Below are 13,808 nucleotides of genomic sequence, written 5' to 3' on the forward strand. Positions count from 1 at the left end.
CTTGTTCTTAGTCCCTGTCTTTGCAAGGAGCCCATGTCTCCAGCCATGCTCCAGCCCTTTGTCCTGTGTTGTGTCTGCCCTGTCTGCTGAGAGCTCAGCACAGTCCAAGTCTGGAGCCTTCCCAGGGCCTGTATTTCTGTCCCAGCTGTGCTCATGGTGGCCAGTGATGATGGTCTCTGCTTTGGGAAGAATCACAGGGCTCTGAAGCTTTCATATTTTGCTCTGGGACAGGCAATGAGCTCTGGTTCCTGCCCAGCTCTGACCTTCAGGATGTCTACGACTGAAATGCCTCATGCAGGGAAGGATTCAGCCAGATCTCAACAAGATTCTCCTCTCTGGCCAATTTGCTTATCTTAAATGGATCTCTTTAACCTACTTCTTTGAGTGCTGCTTCTGCCCAGGAAGTGCTGAAGATGGGACAAGGGGCAGTGAGCACCAAAGGACCCCTGGAGGGGAGTTCTGCAGGACCAGAGGGGCTCTGGAGTGGGCATGAGTGATGTGCTCAGAAATCTCCCCCTGCACTTCAGGACACTGCAAGGGCCATTCCAGAGATCTCCAGGCAGAAGCACATGAACTGTGGCTGCAGCTGAGACTACACAGCCCTTGGCACAGCAAGTGGGAATTTGGGATTTGTGCTCCTGCAGCTCTTGGTAAATGAACCTTGTAAATAGGAGAGAAAGGCAGGAAACCTTTCTGCAACTTCACCTTTTCTGTTCTGTATTTTTCTACATGTTTTGACTTTGTAATTCTTGTCCCAAGGACATAAATTTGTCTTCTTCAAACTGTGACAAGTCTCAGATAAGCTGATGGGTGACAAATGCTGCTTCCTAGCACTGACTAACCCTGAGTGTGGATGGCAACTGTGCAGTCTCCTGTAAGCAAGCAGGAGTTTCAGCCACAGTGTGGTGGGCAGCTGCAGGTGCCATGTGTCAGCTCACAGGGAATATTTTGGCATTAGGAAGTAGAGCCAGAAATCAGGAATTCTCTGTCAAGTATCTTTGTTTCTGCAGAGAACTCAAAACTCTTGTTTAAACTAATCCTTCAGTTTGAATAACACCCAGCTTCTCCTTGGCTCTGAGTTTAGCTGTGTTTGAGCTGCATCTTCAGGGTGATGTTTCTCACTGTGCCAAGTGTGTCTGATGCCAGCCAGCCCAGCAAGGAGCCAGCCTCCTCCTCCTCCATGTCTGCCATTATCCTGGATGCCTGTGTGACTCAGAACAAGCAGAAAATTTCCAATGGTTAGTTTTCTGTCCCATTAATGAGCTGAAATAACCATGAGTTCAGATCAGTGAATAATTCAGGTCAGAAGGGATCTCAGGGTTGCATGGCCCAACTCCTGCAAAGCAAGGCCAGCTTTGGGGATTACTCAGAGCTCAGGTGAGCAACAAAGCTGTGGCACAGAGAGATGCTGCTTCACTCAGGAATTGTTGATTTTTTTAGGTAAGAGAAGCCCCACTTGATTTTCTGAAAATGTGGCTCCTCTCAGTGGCCTGTACAAGGAAGAAGAAGTGAGGATGTCTCTGGCAGCTGCTCACTGTTGGGCTGGCACTGCCACCAGCTGAATCACAGAATCACAGAATATCCTGAGTTGGAAGGGATCCCCAGGATGATCCAGCCCAGCCCCTGTCCCTGCCCAGACCCCCCAGCAATCCCCCCTGTCCATCCCTGGAGCTCTGGCAGCCTCGGGGCCGTGCCCATTCCCTGGGGAGCCTGGGCAGTGCCAGCACCCTCTGGGGGAGGGAAGAACCTTTCCCTGATCTCCAGCCTGAGCCTGCCCTGGCCCAGCTCCAGCCCTTCCCTGTCCCTGTCCCTGTCCCAGGGAGCAGAGATGGGAGCTGCCCCTCGGGAGGAGCTGCAGATCCCTGAGCTCTGCCCTCAGGGTGCTCTGCTCCAGCTGCACACACCGAGTGCCCTCAGCTGCTCCTCCTGTGGCCCCTCCTGACCCTTCAGCATCTTTAGACACTGATAGCTTTAGATCCTTAATAATTAAGATGTAATAATAGTAAGAATAAGATGCAGTAAATTTAAGCTTTTGTCAGTTAAAGGAGATTTGGGCAGTGCTTGGAGCTGTGAGATAATCCTGCTTGCTGGGCACAGCTGTTTCCACCTCTGGAGCTCTGTGGGTGCTGGGGTGGGTGCAGGCAGGGCTGGGTGCTGGGCACTGATCCCTGCATAGCAATCCCATGTTTCTGCATGATGGCAGGGGCTGAAATCCTACAGGAAAGTAACAGGCACCTGAAAAGAAACTGCAGGCTCCTTTAGGAAGCATCCAGTCACTGGAGGTGGTGCTTGGGGATGAGGCAGTGTGGCCCAGCTGTAATCCTGTGTTTTGGGGGCTGCACCATTGGTGTGCAGGTACAGCTGGTGGGAGGACTCTGCTCTGGACCTCTTGGTGTCTCCTCCTCACACAGCTCAGTGCATCTGCTAGGGCAAGAGAAATGTATAAAAATGTATTAGCACAGGCTGGTGTTTGCTCAGATCCTGGTTCAAATCCAGCAAAAATCCAGGCAAATCCTCTGGATTGTGGGAGGATAAGACCTCATTTCATTAAATCACTTCAGGTCAGAAAAATGTCTGTGCATTGCATCAGTCTGATGGAATCAGCCCCAGGGAAAACATCAGTGCCTGGCCAGGGCTGTGCTCAGGGCTGTGCTCAGCACTACTGCTGGGCACACAGCACCAATCTAGGTCACAGTCTGAGCTGGCTGCACATTCAGATGTAATTTAGCTGTTTCAGTGAACAGCCTCCCTTGCTGTGGCAGCTCCTCCATCCCTGCAGGAGCCATGGCAGGGACCAGGGATGTGCTGCCAGGGGCACAGGCACAGTGGGAACTCCTCTGGGTGCTTGAATGACAGAGGTGTCCCATCATGGGATCTGCATGCACCCAGTTATGGGCTTTTATTGCCCAAATCCCTGAACCAATTCTTCAAGCCTGGCAAATTACTTTTACATGTACTGCATTTACAGCTCAAGTGGGCAACAAATTTTTCTTGTATTTATTTCACCAAAAGATGAAATCACTTTTTAACATCAAATTATACAATGAAAGCTTGCACCCCAGGACTCATCTGACAGCAATCTCCTTTTTCCTGGCACTGAGTTGCCAGTGATGTGGTCTCAGCCTGGGAGCAAAGGGTGCAGTCCAGCTGCTCTGCTACTGCATGCCAACTTCCCAAAAGCACCATTTCATTTGTTACTACTAAAACTGAGAACACAGGTTTGCCTCACAGCTTGTCTGTAGAATTCTCAATTTTTCCTCCATGTTAAAGAAACCTCATTGTGGCACAGCTTGGTTTAGACACTGAGCATTGTGCAGATCTCACCCTGCCCTGGTTTCCACATCCCTTTGATATTTAACAGTTTCTTTGAAACAGTTTTGGAATTATGGAATCATGGATTGTTGTAGGCTGGAAGGGACCTTAAATCCCATCCCATTCCACCCCTCCCATGGCAGGGACACCTCCCACTGTCCCAGGTGCTCCCAGCCCTGTCCAGCCTGGCCTTGGGCACTGCCAGGGATCCAGGCCAGCCACAGCTTCACTGGGCACCCTGTTCCATTGTACCTTTGTTTATCCTTGTTCTGTCAACTTGTGGGATTCTAGCAAATGGTTTAATACAAACATTCCTCTGCTGAGATCAGTCATTGCACACTGAAACCAGAGGCCCCACGATTCCATGATCAGCACCTGCCTTAGCTGTGCCATTCCTCCCTGCAGCTCAGTGTCAGCTGTCACCTGGAGCAGGTGACACTCCTGGAGTACCCTCAGCTGTAAGAAGCACCTGAGCTATCACATTCATTTTCTTAACAGCAAAGTAGTCTTGCTTTTAACATGAATAGCTCAGACAAAGAGTAGTAAAACCCTGTTTCTGCCACATTCCCTGTGTCTTTATTCAGGAAGTCAGATAGATCCTGATGACAGCTTCTGATAGAGAATGCTAATGCACAAAAGCAAGGAAATAAAATTAAAACTAAACATGCCCATATGACAAGCAGAATGGGGTTGGATCCTGGATGCACTGTGTAATTTGGGTTGGAAGGGACCTTAAAACTCTCATCTCATTCCAACCCCCTGCCATGGCCAGGGACACTTTCCACCATCCCAGGCTGCTCCAAGCCCCATCCAACCTGACCGTGGACACTTCCAGGGGCAACCACAACTTCATTATTCCAGAGAATGAATCCTTGCTCACAATAACTGCTCCTAAAATCCTCATTACAGAAACCTTAAAAATCTCTGCATATGCCCACAGTTGTGCTATCTTTTATTGCACTCTGTTTCCCTGGCTAAGACTTTTTTCCTTAATTACAAAGACCCTGATTTCAAAAGTCTTTGCTTGTGTTTTTTCCTAATTCCTTGCCCCTATGTTGAATCCACCTTGAGGTTTCCAAATGTGAGAAACAAGACATCCTAAAGATCACTCTGCAGTTTCCAAAATGCAGCAGGATTTGGTTTGTTTCTTTTTAGCAGAAATTTGAAACAGAAGGAAATACTGTTCTGCTAGGCTGAACCAACATATCTCTGGCCTTTAGCAGGCTTGGGAAAGATGACCAAATTTAGGGGATTTGTGGGCAAGTATAGCAGAAACCTGGTTTTGTGATGGAAAGAGTGAGAAGAGAAGAAGGAACAGACCTGTCTCTGGTAGTGTGAGAGGAGCAGGGCAGCTGGCCCAGCTGAGATGAGCTGTTGCTCAGGGCCAGGAGCTGTAAGCCTTGCAGGCAGCGAGGATGGAGCTGGTCCCTTCCACTGCAGTTTGCTGGAAATTTAGGGACAGAACAGATTTGACATCAGCCTTGAGAGAGGGGATTTCCAGTGTTTGCAGCACTGGCTGTGTGGCTGTCAGACAGGTCTTGACTGATCCCTGCCTAGGAATGCTCTCAGAGCCTTTCCATGGCCACTGGCAGGTCACCACTCGCAGAAGGAAGAGCTGTAGGTGCCAGTTATGTTCAGGAAGGAAGGTATGGCTGCAAGCACGATCCTTCTGGAGTTCAGGTTAAGCCCCAGTGTCCCCCAGCTCGAGTGCTGAGCCAGGGATCCGTGTGTTTGGTTTTTACTCTGGCATGGAGAGCAGTCCCCTCGCCCAGGGGTCTGGGAGTGCTCCAGCTTTTTCCATGTGACACTGTATAAAGATGGAGGCTGCTCTTGTCTTGATTCTCACCTGATTTAATTACATTTGCTTTTTCTCTTTTTATTTCAGTTGTGATTCCAAAGAGCCCTTTACCTGCCTCCGAAGTAAACTCGGAGAAACCTAGCATGCACAGTAGCACAAAGCCTGGTTTGGGGCAGCACCAAGGGCAAAGGCGTCGCAAAACAGGGAAGAAGCGTGGTCGAACGACCAAAGCGCTAATCCACCACCCCATGCCTACACCCTCCAAGTCAGTGGAGCCTTTGAAATTCCCCAGAAAGAGAGGCCCCAAGCCTGGCAGTAAGGTAAAAGCTGATGCTGATGCAGGCGGGTGAACAGCAGGTGCTGCAGGTCCTGCCATGGGTTGGTGCATGCGTGTGTTTGTGCACCTTTGTCTCAGCCTCTGGCTGTGTGACTGCAGCAAGTAGGAGATCAGAGGGGTGTGTGGGCTGGGAGTATCCTCAGAGCCCAGCCCTGGAGCTGTAGAGAATGTCTGTGTCCTAAAGATCATTTCCATCGAGAATCCGTGTCTTTGGAAGTGCACTGGCTGTGGAGTAGCGTGGCAGGTGCTGGGAGCATGACAGGATGGCCAAAGGGTAGAATAAGCTTTCCCATCCTTTGTGTGTGGCTAGTCTGAGTCAAACAGAGGTGGCAGATCCCAGACTTGTTCTTTTTCAGGGTTGTGGTTTGTAAAATACACACATATTGATTACTAGGTTCTTGAGGCACCCCGTCATCACCATCAGAAATGTGTCATGTTCCACAGTGCCTTGTCTGTTGGATGCAGAGGAGAGAGTGTAGTGATCATGGGTGGTAAAGGAGAGCAGTGGTAAAAGGAGAAATATCTCCTCTTTTTCTGCAGAGGAAACCTAGGACATTGCTGAACCCAGCACCCACCTCTCCAACAACCAGTACCCCAGAGCCAGACACAAGCACTGTGCCCCAGGACGCTGCTACAATCCCCAGCTCTGCCATGCAGGCTCCCACAGGTAAGGAGGGTCTTGGACCACGTTCTTGACAGGGTTGCACAGTTAGGAACTGCAGCAGGCAGACAGCAGCACCCTGAGAGAGTCCCATTTCTTCCTAAGCCTGTAAATCTGCAATCCTTACCAGTGCAGAAAGGTTGGCCTGAGAGAGGCACATGAGTCCAGAGCAGCTGTTCATTTATCTTTCTGTTGGAAATAATGAAGTAGGAAGATTGCAAGTCCACTGTTGAGTGCAAGGACCCCTTTCCCCTGCATGCTGGTGACTCCACAGCTCTCCAGGTACATTGTGCCTGGGGACAGTCAGGTGTGCAGCACCCCTTGTGAGCCCTGAGCTTGATCTCTCCCACACCATGCAAGGCTCAGCTGCTGGAACTGCACAAGGGGCAGAGGAGGTGCTGAAGGACTGTGATCTGCCCAGCTCCAGCCAGGATATCAAGGCACACAGGGACAGGAGGGAATAGGGGAGGAGGAGAAGCAGCAGTGAAGAGTATATGCACTGCTACAGCTGAGGATGAATCTGGCCAGGAAAGTCTAATGCAAAGCTGCTTTTGACATGTTGAGTCAAGCACTGGTTATGGGCTGAGCCCTCTGTTTCCCCAGAATGTAATTGGCCAGTTTTCAGAGGAACCTAAAGAAGCCAGTTTCCCTAAAAAGGAAACGCTGTGGGAACCCATAGAAAGTGGGGCTGCATTCCTTCTTCCCCTCTGAACATCACAGCCACCTTACCTGGCTGTCATGGAAATCACTTTACAGCCTGACTGCAGGGGAGAGCATGGGAGAAACAGCAGCAGTTTGGAAGGTGAGCATGAGGCAGGAAGATTTTGGAGGTGATTCCACTGTGAGGATGCAGTCAGGCAGTCGTGGTGGATTCCACTTTGTGAGTGATTGGACAGTCTTAAAATCTCAGCATCTCTCAGGTTGGATTTTAGGCATCTGTTTCTTGCTTTCTTGAGTGGGTTAATGGCAAACACGTTTCTCATCTTGGCAGTTTGCATTTACTTGAACAAGAACGGCAGCACTGGGCCCCACCTAGACAAGAAGAAAGTTCAGCAGCTGCCAGACCATTTTGGACCAGCTCGAGCTTCTGTTGTCCTGCAGCAAGCAGTACAGGCCTGCATTGATTGTGCTTATCATCAGAAAACAGTCTTCTCCTTCTTAAAACAAGGCCACGGGGGAGAGGTCATCTCAGGTGAGAACGGGCCCGCAGCACTTTGCCTCCAGAGAGGTTGTTCAAGAATTCTCTCGTTGGAAGATGTCTGTCCTGAAGCTCACTGCAGGCCAGGGCAGACAGAAGAGTTCTGTCTTCTCTTTCTTGCCACACATCTGTGTCAGTGAAGCAACAGCTGGCAGCTGGCTCAGAGCGGAGCAGCTCCCCTGGCCTGCGGGCACAGCTGCTGGAGCAGGCAGTGCTGGCATCAGCCCGGGCAGCAATCCTGCCCCACCGACCGGCCCAGCCCTGCCCCAGCCCTGGGAAGAGCCACAGCTGGGGGGATTCCACAGCTCCTCACGGAAAGACAACAAATAGCCGGGTTTTAATTCTCCTTTAAGCCGTGTGTAGCTGGATCAGCGAGCGCAGGCCCCTCCTGGAATCCTTTCGGTTCCCTTGGACGCAGCTGCGGGTGCTGTGCCCCGGCCCTGTGCTGGGTGCAGCAGGCTGGTCCTGGCCTGCCCGCCAGTGGAAGGCAGTGGCTTGGTTGGCTCTGGAGAGCCCGGCGATGCTGAGATGCAGGAGCTGGCTGTGCTGCCCTGGGCGTAGCCTCCCGCCTTGGCGGGGGGTTCACGTGTTGGGCTCTGTTTGTTTCTGTCTCCAGCTGTGTTTGATCGGGAACAGCACACTCTGAACCTGCCAGCAGTAAACAGTATCACCTACGTCCTCCGCTTCCTGGAGAAGCTGTGCCACAATCTGCGCAGTGACAACCTCTTTGGGAACCAGCCTTTCACTCAGAACAGCCACATGCAGCGCTCACACGAGTACGACCACGACAGGTATCTACCAGGTAGGAGCTGGGGGGGCGGCACTTAGGGACCCAGGTGCTCCATGTCCAGATTTTATCTGTATCTCCGAAGGCCTGTTCCAGAGCCCTCTCACAGGGTTCATTACATCACACCCAGTGTCTGCACATGCCCTCAGGGCTCTTGTGTAGGATTCCAGTTGCATTTTCTGCCTGTCAGTTTGGTTTCCATCTCCGCTGTAGGTTTCCGCTCATCCGTGCTGTCTCCTTGTCTTCCCTCCTCTCCTTGTCCCCCAGTCCTTCTGTAATCTGATTATGGTGACTTCATACAGCTAGGAATTCAGGTGAAAGACTGCATGAGAAGGGAGAGTGATAACATGCAGCAGATAAACTGTAATTAGAAATTAATTAAAGCAGGGTGGTTTCCACACCAGCCGTGGATCTGCTGGCAGCAGCCAGGGCATGCAGCCCTCAGTGACAGCGTGGCCAGCTCAGGGATGATGCTCATGCAGCAGTCCAAGGCAGAGGTGGTTTTGTTTTCTTTGGCATGGCATTGAAGCAGCTCACCCCAGCAAGACAGTTCATGCCACAGTGCAGATTGTCAGTCTGCAAAACTGCTCTGAAGTAGAAGCTGTGGAAAACAAGGCCGGTAATTTCCCCACAGCACTGGCAGTGGCAGCAGCCTGGGGTGATGGCTGCCCCACAGGCTGTCTGGGGGTTCTGGAGGAGCTCCTGCTCCAGGAATGTCCATTGTGGAGAGGATCAAAGCTGGCTGCATCCTCTTAGGTGGTTGACAAGTGCTGATCTCCTCTCCTGTCTTGTTTTCTTCTCCCTCTGGTCAGCAAACAGTTGTTGTGTTGTTTGAGGTCTTTCCAAAGTTAATTCTTTGCACAATTACGGTTCTGGCAAGAAAAGCAAAAGTTGTATGAATCTAAAAGGATGGGCACTTAGGAAGAACTGTTGAAAGAGAAGTTGCTAAGCATGAGGGGTAGGAGCAGCAGCCAAATGCCACAGTGCTTCCATTCACTGCACTTCACAAAGCACCTTAGGCAGAGCCTAGAGAGCAAGAGGATCTTCCCATCCTCTGCTTCCTCCTGGCTGGAGCCAGCAGGGCCAGGAGCAGAGGAGCTGTAGGATATCCAAGGACAGGAGCAGTATGACTGGTTACTGGATCTGGAGACTTTTTCCCTGAGGAACCCTCAAATAGAAGAAATCCCCATGTTTCAGTGTGGAGGTACCCTGTCATGAGAAAGAGCGAAACCTGAATGGGAGGGAAAGCACTCAGCTCTGGGCATGGATGAGCTCACACAGAGTTTCCAGTCTCCATGAGAGATCAGTGGTGGCTGTGCCAAGCGTTGGGCTGCTGGGCAGAATGGAAAAGTATAAATCAGGATTCAGGGAAACTCAGGCAGAGAAGCAGATCTGACATGATGCTGAGACCTGCCCATCCTGAACTCCTGCTCAGTGTGTTTGCAGCACTTAAAGAAAAATTAACCACAGTCAGAGGTGTGACAGCACCTAGTCCTGCAGTTCATCCTGATGTCTGAGCTTGTTGGGCATCTGCTCATGTAACACCTTTCTCAGTCACTTGGTGAGGGCAGGCAAACAGTGCTGGTGATTGTGGGAAGTCTGGGCTGGTCATGGAGGAATGAGGGTGGAGTTGTACATCCTCAGATCACACCAGATGTCAAGGCTGCTGTGGTCTCACCTTCAGCTCTACATGTCTTGCCTTGTTTCCTCTCCAGTATAGGAATGTGTTGTATGGGGCTGATTCTTGCAGTAAACAGCCACTGGTTAGGACTGGGAGCTGGTCTGAGTTCCCAGAACAAACTTTGCAGGAGCAGCCCTGTGGGTGCCTTGGAGAACTGTGTGTGCTTGGGGCAGAGGGAAGGTCTGCAGCACCCATGTCCTGCCATTCTGCCTTACTGAGGAAATGGAAATAAGAGAAGCAGACTGAGCTGTACCTCAGGAACAGCCCATTGCAGGGACCTGGGCAGCTGACTGCTGCTCACAGCACCATGAGTGTGGTGTGACCTGGAGCCGTCTGAAAACAGGACTGGAGAGACCTGGACCATGGAGCCCTGGCTCCTGCTGTCACAGCACCACAGCACATGGTGTTTCTTGGATTCACTCTGCACTTGTGGGTTTTGCTTTTCCACTGGAGACTACTCCAGGGTTTTGTGCTGAGATTTTAGAAGCTATGTTATAATTTCCAACCCTAATTTATTCTTGGGCAACTTGGTGTCTGTGTCTCCTGATCATAATACTGGCTTTTGGCTTAACTTGGTTCTCTTTCTTCTGGAAGTAGTTGCAGAGCAGTTGTAGCCCTCAGAGGAGTTCATCTTTTGGCTGCTTTTTGCTCACCTCAGTATTGGTTTGACTTAAACTTCATGTGGTAGCCAGAGTGCCACCCAGCACTCTGGGGAGGAGCTCATGGGGACCTGATGCCACAGCACTGGCAGCACCATGGTCACAGGAAATGTCTCTGCAGTCACTTTTAGTCCCTGTGTCCTTGTGACAGGTGATGATCAGCCTGTCCTGGTCACATATGCCATTCTTCTCATCCACTGTTGTCACCTGCAGGTCACCAGCTCATGGGACAGTGCTTCAGGTGCACATCTGGATTTAGCTGCTGGATTTTCCTCCTTGCTGGTTCTTGGTTCTATGTATATCCTTCCCACCTGACATGGGCAGACATCAGCAGATTTCATTGGTAAATCTCTGAAATTTCTGCCAGAGTTATTGCAGTTATTAAATGGGCTCAAGGGTGATCCTCAGGCAGATTCCCTGGCAGTTGCTCCCTCATGTTCCTTCTCAGTGTGCTGCCAACAGCTTTACTTCTCAAATCAGACTTTTGTGCACAGAACAAGGCTCCTGGTAATTCATATTCTGTCTCAGCTGGTGGCTCTCTATATGTAACATCTTGCTGAATTCCAGGTGTGTGAGGCTGATTTCTCTTCCCTCATGTGATAGGTCAGGATTTCCCCATCACAGGGAGGCCATTGGGTCAGCCTCCTCTGATGAACACCTACCATAGAATGTGCCATGTGTATTCCTTCAGAGCCTGCCACAAGCCTTGTGGTGCTGCTGAGGTTGGACATTGGCATTTTATTGTAAACATCTTTTTTTACACCTTTATTTCAGAAATTGGCACCACATTTCAGTAATGCAGTGCTGAGCTCTGTTAGAATTTCCTGCAGCAGACCCAGAGTTTTAGGTGCACTGTCATTCTCAGCCTCCTCTGCACCCTCAAGTCTCCACTTTGAGGATATTCAGTTGTCTGACTTAGTCAGTGGTGCGTATTTTGGTTCCTGTCCTGTTTATTTAATCCTTAGAACCTTGCCCCCACTACTCAGGGGAAGTAAACCCCAGAGTGGTTTGGGTGGGAAGGGACCTTAAAGCTCATCCCATTCCACCCCCTGCCATGGGCAGGGACACCTTCCACTATCCCAAGTGACTCCAAGCCTTGTCCAACCTGCCCTTGGACACTTCCAGGGATCCAGGGACAGCCACAGCTTCTCTGGGCTGTGCCAGGGCCACCCCACCCTCAGGGAAGACTTTTATTCCATATATCCAGTCTGAATCTACCATATTTCATCTTACAAATGCACTGAGTGCAGGTGGATGTCACACCTGAGCCAGGTGTGTAGGTGTGCTCTGCAGCCAGGGAGGAGGGGCCAGTGCAGTCAGTGCAAGGTGCACTGTCCTAAATGAGAAGCCCTGAGCAGCCTGACAAGTTGAGGGGAGTCACTGCCACTGTCCCACAGCACCATCCAGGCAGGGCAGGGGAGCTGCTCTTGCCCCCAGGGGAGGTGAAATTTCCCTCCCAGCTGCCCTGGCATTCAGAGGCAAGCACAGCCCTTCTTCTCTTCTCTCAGTCCTTTCTGCACAGTGTCCCTCGCTCTGTTCCCCTGTGCTTGTTCCTTCTCTGGCTAAAATACAGGCCCATCTTTACCTTTGCACTGCCTCAAAACACAGAATGAGTTAAAAACCTCCCTTCATCCCTGCACTCCCCATCCTCTGAGGTGCACTGCTCCATGCTGAGCAGGGCCTTTTTATCCAAGTAAATCATCTGCTTGTTCTCAGCATCCTTCTCAAAGTGAGCATTTACCCACTGGGATTTGGGGTCCTTCCCTCTCAGATTATTTCCTCTTTGATGATACATTCATGAGGTTTATGTCATTTTTGAACTGAAGGCATTTTCTTTTTATTCCTGATGATCTGAATACAGCTCTGTCTGTGACTCCATTTCTTTATTTTCTTAAAACTTGTCTATTTTATTTTTGGTTTATCCTCTCATTAATTTTCACCAACCTCACTTCTGATTCCTAGGATTAACTTCTATAATGAAGTTATTTCTGACCTGCTGTGTTTACATTACTTGTAGTGTCAACCACTTTAAAAAAATAACCCAAACCAAAAGCTGATGAAACCTTTGTAGATCACTTTGTGTTGTGGTTCTGTGGCAGTTGGGTGAAGGAGGTCATGCAGATTGACCCAGGGCTATCCAGAGCATGTGTTCCCCTCTCTGGACAGTGAGTATTTCTTACAGGGACTCATCCTGAGGATGGCATTTGTTCTTCTGGCAGTGTCACTGTGATTTTTGGCTCAGTGCAAGCAGCTCTTTCATTTCCCTGAAGGATATTGATTGAGCAGGTACCTTCTCTACCTTTGTGTTTCTCCCTGATGGACTCAGCTGTGCCCATCTGGTGTTTCCCCCCACCTGTACCTCTGTTTGTTGGGCATTGTGCATCTCCCTTGGTGTCACTCCTGCCATACCCCTGCCCCTGCTGCACCTGATCCTGCCCTGTGCCAGCTCTCAGGGCTGCTCTGGGCTCTGTGACCACAGCCAGGAGTGCTGTGAGCTCTCCTATCACCTCTGCTCAGGGTGGCTGCAAGGGCCCAGCTGGGAGCTGCTGTGTGGGCAGGGTCACCCCAGCTGGGACAGGGTCTGCCACCCCTGTGTCACTTCCCTGGCTGCTGTCCCCATCAGTGTCAGTGCTTCCATTCCTTGTCCATCCACCACTGATGCTGTGTGTGCAGAGATGTCCCAGCCCATCCCAGTGTCCTGTCTGCTGTGCAGGGTGTGGAGAGTCCCATCCTTGGGATGTGTTTGGAGAGGAGCAGCAGTGACAGCACCTGGACTCCAGGGATGGGGGAGATTGCAAATTGCAGTAGGGTTTAGTCCAGCACTGTGTATGCACAGAGGGGTTGCTGATCATCCAAGTTGTCCAAGGGTTATGTGCATCTGAAAGGTGACAGTGGGATGAGCAGGAATTGTGTGGGGTGAGCAGGAATTGTGTGGGATGAGCAGGAATTCTGTGGGATGAGCCAAGACGTAGAGTGAGGAGAAAAGAAATTAAGTCAATTAGAGGTGATATTTGGGTGAAATATGGCAAACCATGGCTAAGATTCTTTGTTAGCTTTTTCACCACCCTTTTTATCTGATAAAACCTGCAAACCCTGCTCTGTTGAGAGCAGATGTGCTGGACTGCAGCTTGAACAGGTGGTGGGTGCCCAGGCAGGGCTCAGGGGACTCTTGTCAATTCTGCATTTCCCTGCATGTGCACTCCTAAAGAGGGCTTGTTCTCTTTTCCTAGACAGAAGCAGTTCGTTAGACGGCTCTCTGCAGGGACCAGGCCGGGGTACAAAGCGCTATTCCCAAGATTCCCCTCCATACACTGCTCCTCTCTCCCCCAAGTTACCAAAGAATGACCGTCACCCTTTGGAAGGTGAGCACAGCGT

General features: G+C 50.6%; 1 protein-coding gene across 4 annotated transcripts in view; it reads left to right on the forward strand.

The window, feature by feature from the left end:
- SCMH1 (Scm polycomb group protein homolog 1) overlaps positions 1–13,808 on the forward strand; it is a 69,386-nt gene that overhangs the window by 44,830 nt on the left and 10,748 nt on the right. For 2 of the 4 annotated variants that reach the window (XM_033080566.2, XM_033080567.2), the window contains exons 9-12: positions 5,198–5,430; positions 5,988–6,114; positions 7,100–7,300; positions 7,923–8,108. In XM_033080566.2, the coding sequence (XP_032936457.1) occupies positions 5,198–5,430; positions 5,988–6,114; positions 7,100–7,300; positions 7,923–8,108 (747 nt within the window). Of the gene's footprint in view, positions 1–5,197; positions 5,431–5,987; positions 6,115–7,099; positions 7,301–7,922; positions 8,109–13,663; positions 13,796–13,808 lie in introns of all 4 variants that reach the window. The other 2 variants (XM_033080565.2, XM_033080568.2) reach the window with 2 other exon arrangements.

The sequence above is a fragment of the Catharus ustulatus genome, chromosome 26 (genome assembly GCF_009819885.2).
Source record: "Catharus ustulatus isolate bCatUst1 chromosome 26, bCatUst1.pri.v2, whole genome shotgun sequence".
Taxonomy (NCBI): Eukaryota; Metazoa; Chordata; class Aves; order Passeriformes; family Turdidae; genus Catharus; species Catharus ustulatus.